Source organism: Centrocercus urophasianus, unplaced genomic scaffold (genome assembly GCF_019232065.1).
Source record: "Centrocercus urophasianus isolate 14NV4802_14NV808 unplaced genomic scaffold, USGS_Curo_1.0 seq_9, whole genome shotgun sequence".
In the NCBI taxonomy this organism is placed as follows: domain Eukaryota; kingdom Metazoa; phylum Chordata; class Aves; order Galliformes; family Phasianidae; genus Centrocercus; species Centrocercus urophasianus.
The window spans coordinates 9,860,942-9,876,042 of NW_024885532.1; the positions used below are offsets into that span (position 1 = coordinate 9,860,942).

General features: G+C 45.0%; 1 protein-coding gene across 1 annotated transcript in view; it reads left to right on the top strand.

The window, feature by feature from the left end:
- Nucleotides 1–3,306: 3,306 nt before the first annotated feature.
- TBC1D4 (TBC1 domain family member 4) overlaps nucleotides 3,307–15,101 on the top strand; it is a 105,526-nt gene continuing 93,731 nt past the window's right edge. Inside the window, exon 1 of the mRNA XM_042838837.1 lies at nucleotides 3,307–3,798. Within this exon, the coding sequence (XP_042694771.1) occupies nucleotides 3,322–3,798 (477 nt within the window). The 5' untranslated portion in view covers nucleotides 3,307–3,321. The remainder of the gene's footprint in view (nucleotides 3,799–15,101) is intronic.

Genomic DNA, 15,101 nt, shown 5'->3' on the forward strand with positions numbered 1-15,101 from the left:
TCACCAATGAGAGGACAAAGGAGAACACAACTCACACTCCTGATCCCTTCAGCGGTCTTCCCAGAGCCCTGAAGTCCCTTTTGGTCACCCGAGAACTTCTTTTGCCTCCTCTTCATTTCCAATGTGGAAAACCAGTAATGGATAATAACTGGAGGGCTTAATCAGGTGAGTGATGTTCCTAGCAACATCTCTCACCCAGGCACCAGGCAGGCAACACACCCCCCTGTGGGGAAGTGGCATATCAGGCCCTTGGTTCCCCTGAGAAGGGAGTCCCCTATGACAGCAGCCCTTTCCTGACTGACACTGTAGCAAAAAGGGGAGGCAGACTGACTAGCCTTGGGCAACCTCTCCTGCACGGATGGAATTTCACTGACATCCACAACTGCCAGTCCAGCTCCAGAGCCTCATGCCTGTTACATAAGGGCACCTGAAAGGTGGGACAGGCTGAGGGGCATTCTGCTTGTTGCCCCGAACAGGGACTTGTTTCCATCCCTCGCTGTCTTTGAGGTCACCCCTTTCTACCTGACTGTGAGATGGCAGATGATCCCCCACTGCTTCAGGAGCATCTCCCCTGCACCCTTCCTGTAGGAATGGCAGTGTATGACTCCACCAGTTGATCCCCTTCCCACGATCCTGGACATTCCTCAGCCTTTCTGCTTCCTCCTTTAGCTCTATCACCAGGCTGAGCAGATCATCCACCTGCTCACATCGCACACAGCTAGTATCCGGGCTGCCCTCCTGTAGCAGTGACAGGGCCAGGCATTCTCTGCAGTCTGAGACCTGAACTGTGGCATGGGCATTTATGCTTTCAGTCTGGATCTCTGTGTTCCTTTTAGCAGCAGCTCGCCACCGTGTGGTGACCATGGATGCACCTTGCTGTGTCCAGAAACCAATGACTGTTTCACTTCGTCTGAACAGTCCATGTGATTCACACACCTCGACTCCTCTTCTCTGTCCCGAATGTTTTTTCTAGGCAGAGGGCATGGATGCAGAGCCGTTGTCCTGGAAACACCCACTTCACGTCAGCTGCTCTTGAGAGCTGCCGGGCTGCTCTGTTATCTCGGGGTTACCTGTATGAAGGAACCGACCGAAAGCCCCCTGTACCTCACAGTCAGTCACTGCAGTTCTGGCTGGGACAGCTCCGAAGCAGCGAACTGCGGCAATCAAGGGCTTCTTCTGGGTTTGATTTTGTACCCTTCTAATAAAATGTTACAGGTGATGCCCAGTCTATGCTTATTTGCTTTTAGCTGTCCTAAGACAAGCTTATCCCTCTACCCAGAAAAACTGTGGGTACTCCATGCTGGAGGCATTCAAGGCCAGGCTGGATGGGGCCCTGGACAGCCTGAACTGGTGGGTGGCAGCCCTGCCCATGGTGGGGTGTTGGAACTAGATGTCTTTTAATGTCCCTTCCAACCCAAGCTATTCTATAATTCTATGATTTTAGGATGATGATGGGAAGGGCTATGCTTGAGGTCTTTTCCAAGTGCTAGCATTAAAGCTGAAGAGTGCAGCTGATTATCCATAAACCAGAATACATTTAACCAGATGATTAATGCGTCAAAAAGAAGAACAAAATGTTCAGGAGATGAGCACAGTTGTTTTTAACACTACTAAATGAACTACCATCATCACAAGTATTGGCATCAGTTCTGTTTGTTGTGGGTTATGTGACTGGTTGTATTCTGTGTTCGCTCTCTGCCCATGTACCCAGCATACAGGGAGCCCCAGCTCCAGGCTTGTTTCAGAGAGCAGACAGACAGGGTTAAGGCTTACCACGGCACCACACTGCTGAAAGTTACTGCTGCTGTTGCTGCCTATGTGAATGCAAGGATAGTCAATAAACCAGTTTATTTTAAACTGTGTAAACTTCACAGTGGGTTTGGATGCTGTCTGACTGGAAAAAGCTCTGTCCGTGGAGGAGCCCAGTTACTAAATAGGTCACTCTGAAACTAATGCCCCCTATTTATTTCCATGTAAACTACAACAGATACAAAGAGCATAATAACAATATTTGATAAAGCAAATTCTTAGCTACAAACACTATTTTTCAAAAAGTCACTACCATTATCTGTGCATTTTCACCAGTGATGAATGAGAGCCTGGATGCCCCTCTCGTAAAAATCCGTACCACTGGAGGTGACCCACTGTTGCCACTGCTGACCCATATCACGCACCGCCTCACAGTGCTCACATCCACTGTTTGGTCTCCATCAGCATTCTGCAAACATCAGTGGATGTCAGTGGGAGCCATTTTTTCTGCATGGAGGAATTCAGCGACACACCTTTGCTTCATACATGCTTCCATGTCAGACACCATTTGTCAGACTGCCCCACTGCTGCCATCTATTGCACAGCAACAACATGTAACAATATTGGTGGGAAGGTCCAGCCTCTACTGCCATACCTCCAACATCCACCTGTGATGTTGCGGACCAACAAAGAATCATAAGATCATTTAAGTCAGAAAGGATCTCTAAGATCATCTAGTCAACCACCAACCCATCACCACCATGCTCCTAAACCACATCCCCACAACTCCTCAGTAAGTGAAGTGCAAACAGAGTCCTGGTGTGATGAACAGCATTTCATACAGAGGTGTGGAAAAGGCGGCTAGGGATTCCTCCTCACGCTATGATTCAGATTCTAGAAGGCTGGTGAAGCTCAGGGACCCTGGGATGAACCACCAGATGCTCTAGAGCCTCCTGGCAGCAGTAAGGAGGCACCTAGGGCACAACAAGCTCTGACTCCCCACAACCCATACCAGGCCTTGCCATAGACTGAGAGTTGCCACTCGCTGTATCAGCCTGCCCAGGGTCCCATCCAACCCGGCCTTGAGAATATAATCTAATATAAATATAAAATAAAATATAATTATACAGAAGTGCAGAGCTTCTACAAGCGACATAGGGGAACAGCCCCCGCAGCCCTCCCACCTCCTTCTCCCTTCCTCGTGCCGTTCTTTCCGAGGCGCTCCTCCTCCCCCTGCAGCGCTGCGGACGAGGCGACCACTCGGGCCAGGCCAGGCCGGGCCGGGCCGCAGCTGGTGTCTCGGACGCGCTCCACGGCTTCGCCCTCTGCCCCGCCTCACAGCCCACTCGGGGCGTAGCTTCGGCGCCCCTCCCCGGGGTGTCTCGAAGTGGGCGGGCGACTCCGCCGTCCTTCCCCGCCCCGCGGGCTGACTGCGCTCGGGAAGGAGGTGCGGTGCAGAGCTGCGGCGGGGTCGAAACGGAGCGCGGTAGAATGCTCGCGTAGCGGCAGCTCCGGCTCCGCCACCCGGCTGAGTGCAGGCCCCGCGGCCGCGCCTCCACCGCGGTGTCCGCCATGGAGAAGCCGGAGGAGGGAGAGCCGCTCTCCCACCCGCTGGAGCAGCAGCCCGAGCCGCCTCCGCAGCCGCCTGGGGAGAAGCGCTTCAGGCTATGGTACGTGGGCTCGGCGTGCCTGGACCGGCGCACCACGCTGCCCATGCTGCCTTGGCTGATGGCCGAGATCCGGAGGCGCGGGCAGCGGCAGGAGCCCGGCGGCGCGTTGGGCGGCGGCGTGCCGGCCCGCGAGGTGCTGCTGCTGCTCGGATCGCCCACGCTGCGCTGCGTGCCCGCCGGCCCCGCCAGCCCCGGCCCCGGGCGGCCCGCCAGCCCTGCGCCCGCCGTCTTCATCTTCGAGCACAAGGCGCAGCACATCGCCCGCTTCATCCACAACAGCCACGACCTCACCTACTTCGCCTACCTGATCAAGGCGCAGCCCGACAACCCCGACTCCCCCATGGCCTGCCACGTCTTCCGGGCCACCGACCCCAACCAGGCGAGTGGGGTTACGGGGCGGGGGCGGTGCCTGGGACTGCGAGGTGCCGAGCGACCCCCGCCCCGTGCAAGGGGTTCAGTCGGACCCTTGGTGGGCAGGTTGCGTTGCCCCGACCGCGGTGTGGCGTGGGAGCTGGGCAGTCGGGTGGTGCTGAGCACCGGTTGTGCGGAAACTGCTTTTTTGGGGCCCGGCGGGTCATACTAAGGACACCTGGCTGTGCTCAGGCACACTCCGGCAGCTCTGGGTCTGGGTGGAGGCATTGCTGGGAAAACGCCAACTGGAAAAAAAAAACGAACAGTAGGGCTCTTTTTCTGCCTCTTGAACGGGCTTTGGCTCACGCATCACATGTGCAGGAGCAGCTCTTAGAGGTGTGACAGGCAGGTTCGACCATTGGTTTAGCATGGCGGCAGCAGAGGCCTTTAGATAAGAGTACTTGGTCTGAGAAAGGCAAGACACCTTTCCTTGTTTTTTCAGGGGCAAAGAAGTCAGTGCCAAAACAAAACAAAACAAACAAAAAAAAACAACAAAAAAAAAAAACAAAAAAAAACTGAAAAAAAACCCACAACAAAAAAAACTTAAAAAGTGGAGGAAAACAAGAAGGATGTGGAAGGAGTATTGTGATACAGTGATAGGACAAGGTGTAATGACCTTAAACTAGCAAAAAGGAGATTTAGATTAGGTGCAAGGAAGAAATTCATCATTATGAAGGTGGTGAGGCACTGGCAGAGGCCGTGCAGTGAAGCTGAGGGTGCCACATCATGGAGGTGCTCTGTGCCAGGTCGGATGGGGCCGTGCCGTCGGATGGGCCCATGGCAAGGGGTTGCAACTAGCTGAAGGTCCCTCTAATGCAAACCATTCTATGAAAAGCACATCCAATTAGAAATAGTACTATTTACCAAAACCACTCAGAGGACTTACCAAAAGTTTTTAGTGTATTTATTTTTATTTGAGCAAAGACACTGCCAGAGCTTGTTATGTTGGAGAGATTTAGATTGCGTATGTAGCTGTGGATTGATCTGCCCTCTGGGACAGGATAGGAGGCATCCCAAGCAGAGGTGACTGTGTAGCTTGTTGGCAGCTGCAGCCCTGCTGAGCTCTGCCAGGAAAAGGGGTCAGGAGGGAGCACGCGTAAGGAGCGTGGAAAGGAGGCATCATGGCTGGCGATTGTGCAGCCAAGATGTCCTTTTATGAATGTCGCCATATGGGCTGAAGGAACCAAGACTGCTGGCAGGATACATTGGATTGAGCATTATTTATTCGATAGCTCTGGTCTGGTGCCGTGACGTGGGACCTTGTGCTGTGAAGTACTGGCTGTAAATTACTCTTGCATGTAGTATTTGTCATGGTTGCATTTACACTAAAGGTGATCTTTTTGATTAAGCCATTTATCTTTATGTCTTTGTTCCTTGAGGAGAACGTCTTTACATGCGTAGTAATAGTGCAACTTGATACAGTAGATACTTAGTATTGAAGGAAGGTATTGTTCTGAATCCATTCCCTTTTGTAAGTTCCTATGTTGTTCTGACAACATAGTCTAAGTTTTATCTGCAATATGTTTTTTTAACCTTTTAATCATTAATAAAGAATAGGAGGCCCTCAGACAAAGATTGTGTGGCTCAGGCTCCTAGACAGATGAGCCCTAACAGGGATAGTAGATGCACAGCCAGCATTTCAATTCATGGGTTTCTAACAGACATTTTTTTCAGGTACCAAAAAGGAAATAATACAGGAATTTATTTCCTTCCTAAGTTGTGCTACCAACTGGAGAGGCTTGGTTGGCTCAGTCAGTGCAGCTCTCTGTCCTGGGTCCCTGCTTATTCTCAGTTCTGAGTGGATGCAGCCAGGCTGCATCTCACCTCGTGTTGTTAGGAGTTGCTAGCTCCTAAGGTCTTCTTTTGGAGCTCATTTATTATAAAACAGGTGTTCTTGCACGTTTTCAAGATCTTTACACGTGTACACACTTCATCAAAAGTGCATGCTTCTGATTCATTGTGGTTATGAGCTTCATGGTGCGTATTGGGTTAGAAATCAATTTTCATGTCTGTTATTTTAAGGTGATTTTGTTTTCGATCTTGGGCTGTGGTTCCTTCCAGTCAGCACAAGCTGGCACTGCTGCTGAGAGAAGGGGTCCTGCTCTCCTCCCCTCAGCTGCTCACCCTTTCCTTCTGGCCTTGTCCTTGTGCCAGCACAGCATGCACAGTGAGCAGGGGATTTGCTAGGTTGGCTTTTGAACACTTTTCTTGAACCATGGTAATATTGGCACAGTGGTTTAGAAGCACACTGGGTCGCTCTGGATGAAGAAAGGGTGCAGGAGCTGTTTTGTGGTCTGTGGGTTAGAAGACAACTGTTCATTGTTTTCATTGGTGGATGAATCCATCAAAGTAAGATGGCAACAACAGGTTTTCAAGATAATAGTGCTGGTGAAGTAATTCAAGATGCGGCATGGTGGAAGTTTTGGCTTTGAGCCCATTGCTTTGCCCACAAGGTATGTTCCACCATGTCTGAGGTGCATGTGCATTCACCGTTCCCATGAAATGAGCTGCTATTCACAAAGGAAACCAATACGTCTTTCCAATTCCTGCACATTTTTGAAGTAGGTGATCAATCAAAAGCCAATGCAGCATATGTTCTGATAACATCAGATAGGAAGACAGCATGTTATTTGTCTTGACTGAAGAAAATACTGGTGTGAGGTGGTAGGTCCTTATGTTCTAATTGAAAACCTGCAACTGGTGGTAGAGCAGAAAAGCAGGAGTCATTGGACGGGTTCCTGTTTTGGAGCAGTACCTTGGCTTCAGACCAGTTCTCAGCAGTCCGTATGGTGGTGAATGCTAAGATACTTTTGATAGGGGGTCCCTTTCTTTTACTCTTTTACTCCAAGAGGAGGGAAGCCTCTGGAGCTCTCTGGCTGGCTGGAGTGGGAACAGAAGTTTTTTTATTCTTTTCCTCTGCAATTGCTGCAGTGTTTGCTGCTCCTGATAACTTTTGAAAGCAGCAGCCAGCTGAAGAGGATGAGGGTAGTTGTCTAGCTTAGTGCTGGCAAGCAGCTTCTTAACAGCAGCCAGAGATGTTTGTTCTGTGCTGCTGTCATTTGAGAATTAGGTAGGATGTACAGAGTCTGTCTGTAGACTTAGATGACAGCATTGTCTCTTTTTAAATCTGGCAGATTTTCTTCAGAACCACAGGAACAGATTGGTTTTTTTTTTTTTTTTTTGGTTGTTGTTGTAAAGCAAGTTAATTTCTGAGTAGACCAGACATACCTTGCTGTCAGCCATCAAGAAAAGCCCTTCTGAGTAGTGATTTCAACCAAACTGATTTTTTTTTTTTTTTTAACCACAGAACACCAAATTTCTTGCATAAAACAGATTTTGATTGAAGCAGAACGATATTGTTTGACAGTTGCCTTGAGTTCCGTGATCTCTGGGAGGAGGCAAAGGACTGATGTGCTTTTACACTTTTTTTTTTTCCCTCACCCTTTTCTAGTTGTTATGCTTTCTTCTCAATACATGAGCCCTTCAAATGAGCTGTTTTGTTTTTTTTTTTTTTTTTTAAACTTCAACTTGCATCTTATATCTAATCATACTGTGAATGATTGTTATCAGCGAAGATACATAATTGTGCTTCCTCCAGTTAAGCAAAAACTTACTTGGTGCGTTTTGTGTTTCTTGTAGAAACTTTTTAAACAGTGATCTGTGTATACTGCCATGGGGTTTCAGGACCAGTCTGAACTGACCTTGAAAGAAAACTTCCCTATTGCATGGACCTCAGTATGGTTGAGCTTCTGTGTGTCTTGAACTGTGGCTTTCTGCTGTAGCAACAAGTTTGTGGGATGAGGCTGTCTCAGGCCGAAGTAGAAGTAGTGGAGCATTTTGCTGACCAAGTAAAATTGTGGTAGGAGCTGGAGAGACAGAAGGCTAGAGATAAGAGCTGAATGTAGCCTGCCTGTAGCCCGGGTCCATGTTCAGTTGTCACTGCACAGGGTCAGTCAGATTGGCTTGTCTATCACAAGTGAGTATTAGTTGTCTGTGCAAAGCAAGGCAATGGGACAGTGTGTTGTGAAAAACAAGACAGCAGTACAAAATGTTTAGGTTTCGTTGTCTGAAGGAGGCTTCTATGCTATAATAAAATGACACCCTGTAAGGTTTATGATTAGAAAATGTAAGTTAGAAACATTTGAAGAAGGTTAGTGAACTTCCTATTCAGATTTGTTTTGTGCTTTAATTTTCACGTGACTTAGGAGCATGGGTTGAATGCATGCAAATTTTTGGAATATTCAATTACACATGTACAGCATTGTTTCAGTTAATATTGATGAATCTTGCACTGGTTAAGTCATCAGATAAGTTGTTTTTAATAGGAATAACAAACGTGATGAAAAAAAACATGGGCTTTGATGGTAATGAGAGAGATGCATGGCTTGGTTAAAGTAGACTTGAGCATATTTGGATTGCAGAAGAAAGAGGTGAGCCTTGCTTTCCCAGTCTTACCATGGAAACAAAATTTGGAGAGATCAAAAATAAATGTTTTCTAAGATTATGTGGGTTAGAATTTAATTCATTAGTTGAGAAACTGACAAGCTGTGGCTCAAAACAAAATGGATGCTGAAGACTTGCAGTGAATGCAGAATTGTTCTGCAAGCAGCCTCATTATCTCCATCCTACATGGGCTACAAAGGCTCAGATGCAAAGTCTTGCTGTCATTGCTTTGGTTTGAAAATGTCTGACAAAGTTTAGAAACTGAAAGTGGAGAGCTTAAGGTTTCATTTTTTCCTTAATGTCAGAATCAGTACTTTTTTTTCTTAATAGGTATATTTCACTTTAGGCTTGTATAGCTATCTTTAATGTCCAGTTCTGAAAAAAAAAAAAAAAATTGTCCATAATAATTTTCTGCCAAGTCTCAAATTGAGGGAATAATAAAACCAAATTTGTTAGCTGTTCCTTTGTGCTGCTGTGTAGCCTTTTATCTCTGATTAACGTTTAGCAAAAAGGAATGATTTTGAGTGCTCTCTTACCTGTTTAATTCATGTATTTTTCTTCTTTGCAGTTCCTGAGAACCACCCAATTATTTGGGAGCAGAAGGAATGTTACTGGGGACTGCATTTTTCAGAAGGATAAAATAAAATATAGAGTGATAAGTATATGAAATGATATAAGCTCAGTGAAAGTGGCTACAGGCCACTGATCAGAAAAGAAGGCTGTTTGTTTTAAAGAAAGCAGCTTTTGTGCACACCAAATCAAATTTTATTCTGAGGTTGTTGCTGTTTTTCTATTCTGTTTCTCAAATTTCAAAAATAATTAAATAGAAAAATAACTGCCAGAAAGTTTGGCTACGTTATGTGTATGATGACAATGGGGAGAACCTGATTTCTAGGCTGATTTCTCAGACCAAAGTTGGTGTTCATGAAAGTGAATGTTTAAAAAAAAAAAAAAAAGTTTTGGTTTGTCAGCCATTGTAGAATGGTAGCATGACTGCTTCCCATCTCTGCTTTTTCTTAGAAGTTGGTATTGCTTTTGATGTGTGCAGTCCACCCTTCTTTGCATCTCTTCCACTCATTTTTCCAGTTAACTTGGATCTCTCTGAGCATCTTGAGTTTTTCTGAGGCAGTGAGGTGAACTCAGATGAATTTCAGAGGCCAGGCATGAGGGCTGCTGTCTAGGCTGTGGGTCCTGGAACTTTTAGCAGCGCTGATTTGGTCCCCTCGTGGCGCCAGCTGTCTGTCCTTTGCCACCTGGTTCTGGTTTTGTGGTTTCACTTACTCTCTCGAATTCAGACAAGAGGGAGAAAGGGAGAATTTTTCTGTGTAATAAGTTGCATTATTTGTCTCATCTGTGAATTATGGCATTGTCTACCTCCACTGGCTGCAGTGTTCTGGGGCATCTTTAGAGGCCACAAGGAGATCATGGGGTGCAAAGGCCAGACCTGCTGGATCTCTTGTAGAAGTCATGAACTGTGGGCAGCCAGACAACAAAATGAAGGCAGTAAAGTGACGTAACTTAAACAGGACCTGTGATGTTCTGTTCTGTAGAGTCTGTAATACCGTGCCTACCACCGTATTCTTTTGGGCACAAATAGGTGCATCCAGACTATATGTAATAACATGCCTTCCAAATAAATCACAGAGTCAGTAATGCAAGAAACTGTATGGTCATGTCATAAACAATGTATTTGCTCTGAAGAAGTCTTCAAAATAGGAAGACAGTAAGGAGTGTTAGAAAGGAACAGAAAGCTTGAAATGCAGAGGTGGTTGCATCAAGGCTGCACAAAGGATGTGACTTCTTGTGGTTACCAGAGAATGCACAGTGCTTTTGTGTGTGAATGAGTTCTTTGGTGAGCATATTTCCCCTTTCCAGATGTTTTAATTAGGTGACAACTGGTAGATCAATGAGGCAGGCAACAAACAGAGCGGTTGTCCTGTTGGTCTGAGAGTAGTCTGGTAATTCAGTCTTCCTCTCAGCATTTCTCAGAGGTAAGCCTGTTTGTACCATCAGGGATTAGTTCTAGTAGTATATTTAGGGCTACAGGGAAAACAATGTTAAACAAACAAACAAGCCACCAAACAAACAAGAACACATGCAGACATCCCCAAGGGCTCGTTCAGCCCAAATCACAGTCTAACCTTTTTAGTCTTTGCATGCTTTCAGGGCTTGAAAAGTGAAGTGACATCTACTTGAAGCCATCTCTCTTAGGAGTGAGACCACTACTTGGTCCTGCCCTCCCTGCCGCAAGGAATTAGGGCTTCTGTGAAGTTAATTGTTCTGTTCTCTGGAGTGGTGGTGCTGGTGGGATTCTTCTGTTCTCTGAGTGTTCTCTCTGAGCAGAGAAGAATCATGCAGCAGAGCAATGCCCCGGTATCTTCTGTCCCTCCTGAAGTGCAGTGTTGTATGCTGACTTCAGCTGCAGTACTTAACGTCTCTTTTCTGTTCTTATACCTGTCTTCAGTTCCTTAAGTCAACTGAATAAAAACCTGAGGTGTACTTCAAAAGCTGTCATACCATGAAGACTGTTTAGACAGTGCAGATTATGTATAGTAAGTACATGTAAAACATGTCTTAAATTATGTTTTTCTGTTCAGAGCTTCTGAAAAGTGTCACATTAATAAGCAATTACCTGCATGCATTGCAATTCTCTTCAGCTTGAATAAGACAGGCAAAATATTTCAGCTGATTAACTGCAAAAAAAAAAAAAAGTGATGTTTTGCTTCAATGGATTCTCAGTTGCATTTAGAAATTCTAGTTATTGCCTCCAAGGAATTCTAAATCACATTTTGTGGCTTTGTTAGTTACTTGCAACAGTGAGTTATCTTCATCTCTGTTTAAGTGGATTGCTTTCTCACAGAATTTTTAATTTGGTTTTCTATCATTCTATTTCTTTGCACTTAAAGAATTTCAGATTTCTTCTGAAAATGTGAAAGGGTACCATGGTAAGGTTTACCTTGCTTTGCATCTCTGGAACCACTGACTGTACAGCATTGGGCAGGTATTGCACTTTACTGGGGGATTACATTAATTTAAAATGCAAACACGACAGAGGATCCTTGTTCAGAGCTCAAAGGCTATATGAAAAGGCTTGTAAAAGCTCCTAGATGGTGAGATAAAACCAATCCCATACAAGCTTGTATTTTTCCCTGCTTCCATTCTTGTCACTGTGGTTTCCCTCCTGCTGTTGCTACTTTTATTTACTGTGAATTTCAGTCACGTAGTTCATTTTTGTGCACTGATAAACCATAACAACTAGTCTGCTCAGTTAAAATGACCAGGGTTGTGTTTTAATTCATTAATCTTCTTGACAAGAACACGTAGATCTGCGCAGTGCTGTTTAGAGATCTGCTGTTTAGAGATCTAAAAACATGTTGTGGTAAGTAAGAATATTATCCTCTGGGGCATAGCAATGACTGGCTTCCAGACCGTTCACAGTTTTGTTTTTCCTAGTGAGACTAATAAATATTTAATTTTTTAGGATGATGTTAAATATACTTCATGTACTCCATGACTTGGATATGGGTTTCCTGTTGTGCTCATTTTAAACAGGAAGAAGTGTCCCATGAACACTGTGAGCAGCCAGTGGTCTGTGGGTTCTTGAGTATTCCTAAACCAGAGTAAATGTTCAGACACAGAGCTGTGAAAGATTAGGATGTGTGATGTTATAACTCACTGAAACATTTATATATCCCTTCTCATGGGTTGTTTCTTGCTTTGCCTTAATTATTCTTAAAACTGGAAATCAAGTTATGCTGGAGCTTCCAAAGAATAGTAGAACTAGGGTAGCACATACTAATAGGGCTGTGTTTGCCAGAGAGAAACAAGTTGCTTTCTTTAGGACCACTCTTCTGGAAGTGCAGAAACAAAGAAGCACACAGATTCTGGTTGTGCGCTGTGCTGAAGTTTGGTGTATGAAGTTGATGTGTATTGGGTGGGCTGCAGTGCCCCAAAAACTCAGTGATTCCCGCCTGCCCTACTCAGTCATAGCATGAAAAATTATGGGCTTGGTAGTGTATGATACAGAAATTAATTTTTCCTAGCACACAGATTTGAAAGAAGCAGTACTGTGTGTACAGAGTGCTTCTGCACTTGGCAGTGAAAATAAATATCAGACTGCAGTCAATATTATGGTACTTTTGTGGCAATTGAGGCAGTTTGGAACACAAGATTCCCTTGCAAGCCTTTAGAGTTGCACCAAGGAAAATAAACAAGAAAAAAAACCTGAAATAAGCAGAAAAAGGTAATTTCAGATGTTGATGTCTTTAGTTTGCAGATTCTTTAGGATCTTTAGGTAAGATTTCAAGAAACATGCTACTCTTTCTGTAGCATTTGGTTTAGGCTTACATACAGGACTTAGTTTTTTGTAGAGGAAATTTCTAAACAACATGCCTTTTGTAGAAAAAACTTCTGGTCTGACTCCCCTCATACTCAGTGGGAGTCGCTTAATTTTCTGTGCAGCAGGACTGCCAGCTTGAGCACTGCAGAGCAGTTTGTAAATAGGATCATCTTTTTTTGTAAACCATCTGCAGGTTGGATGGGGCCCTGAGCGGCCTGGTTTAGTGGTTGGCAGCCGTGCCCATGGCAGGGGGTTGGAGCTCAGTGATCTTTGATATCCTTTCCAACCTAAGCCATGTCATCATTCTGTGAAGCACACGCGGCTGGTGCGTGGCATGTGTGTGCATGTGCTCAGATTTAGCACTGAGGAGAGTTAGCACCGGGGAAATGTGCTGACCTGAAGACGAGAGCAATTTGGGTGCAAGGCAACATGACTAAAGACAGCTCAGAAGGAGAGGGTTTACATCCTGGCACGATGCCTCCTCACGCCTCAGATTCCATCTCTGTTTAGTGCAAGGAAGAACTAAAAATAATACCTGCAGTTCAGTGTGGTGGCATGAAGTTTGCGAAATGAATGTGTTTCCCCACAGCAACCTTCCCTCTTCAAAATCTTCCAAAGAAGAAGGAGATGGAAAAAAAAATTACAAAGAGCGTATCGGTCCATCCGTATGAGCTTTGTTTCTTGAATTTCTTCTCTTTTGCTCAATCTGCAGTTGTCTTTAAAATACACAGTAACACAGTTGGGGTATGAGAAATGTGGAGACCAACCCAAGGTGCTGAATTAATGGGCTTGGTGTTTCTCTGTTAATACTCTGTGTGAGTATTTTGTTTCTGCGTATTCATCCAGTGTTCTGCATTTCAGTAGTTTTATTTCATGTTATATCCTTGCTAATTTTTGTTGTTGCTGTGTGGGAATTTGAAAGTGAAAATTGTAGACAGCTTATGTGTGCCTACGCAGCCTCATATACCTAATAAGGTAGAAATGCACTGATAAATTGCTTATTGCTATGCTGCATATTTCAGTCTTTTTAGGTAATGTTTTGAAGCGTGCTCACATATATAAAATAACTTTCATTTGGATTAGAATACTGGCTGCAAGCAATACTGTGTGAAGTGTAAGGTTTGAACTTGGGATCACCTGACTTTCTTGACCGAACATTCGAGTATTACATATAATATTCTTCTTTCCATCATTTTTAAGGTACTCAAGTCTGCTATTATTTACAAGATACAGAAAAAACTTCATTTTAGCCAGTGCTGGCCAGTTCTGTGGCAATAAAGGACAAGCTCCATGGTGTCCTGCTGCTGAAGTGTCAAAATTCACTTGAGCATCCTGTTGCTATGTGGGCCCCTGTGTTACAGAGAGCAGCTTGCGTAAATTCAGTGCATCCTTGTTACTCAAGGGCTGTTGTTGTGTGGCAATGAGAATCTGTGCTAAGCTGTGCAGAATCTGCTTCCTGCTTTCAATACCTTTTGGTTTCAGAACACCACTCAGACAATGGCTTGAGTCTGTGTCTTGAGGATCCTGCTCTCAAATCAGGAATCATTTCCAGTAGTCATTCTGCCAGAATTGTGCAGTGTTTCCCAATAAGTTCACCAGCTGCTGGAAGGTGATACTGTTTTACTGGTCTGCAGCATGTCTCAGGTTTTTGTACTGCTTTAAATATTACCCCGTAGTCAAATACGGCAGTCTCTTGCTGCTACTCTGTCATAAAAATTGTAGTCTTGATGTTTTTTGTTACTTCTGGTGCTATTGCTATTAAAATGTCAAAATACCTTTCAGTTCAATTTGATAATCAGGTGAAATAAGGATTTGACATGTTTCCAACTCAGACGCAGTGAGTGGTGTTACTGTCATTTGGAGCCCAGTGGAGACCTGGGGGAATGTGGCAGTTTCAGTTGGCACATGGATTAGCTGGCCTTGTTTGCAGGCACCAGGAGCATTCTTCAGCAGGAACATGCCTGCTGAAGGGTTGTTTTCTCTAGCTGATACGCGTGAATGGCCACAGTGAAGTCAGGAGTAAGAACTTTATGGCATAAAGTTAGGGGAATCTGCTGCAGAAATCAGAGCTGCATGCAGAAAAGCAGGGAATGCAGATTGGCTGCATACTTGTTACCAACACGTGCATTAGTTTTCAGATTTGCAGTTGTCTACAGTCTTGCTACTATATGGGCATACAAGGCTGCTGTTTGTTATTTTCTTGTGTTATGACTCTTGCTCTTCTGTTTTCTCAAATCGTTGAAATTGTCCCAATCTAAGGAGTAATCTATTTGATGCAAGAGTTTTCAGTAACTTCACATAGTACTGTTAGCTATGAATACTCACCTCTGTGCCTGGGAAGATCATGGAACAGATCCTCCTAGAAGCTGTGTTAAGGCACATATGAGACAAAGAGATGATTCGAGACAGCCAGCATGGCTTCACCAAGGGCAGATCATGCCTGACCAGTCTGGTGGCACGATGTGACGGGGGAAGGGCAATGGATGTCA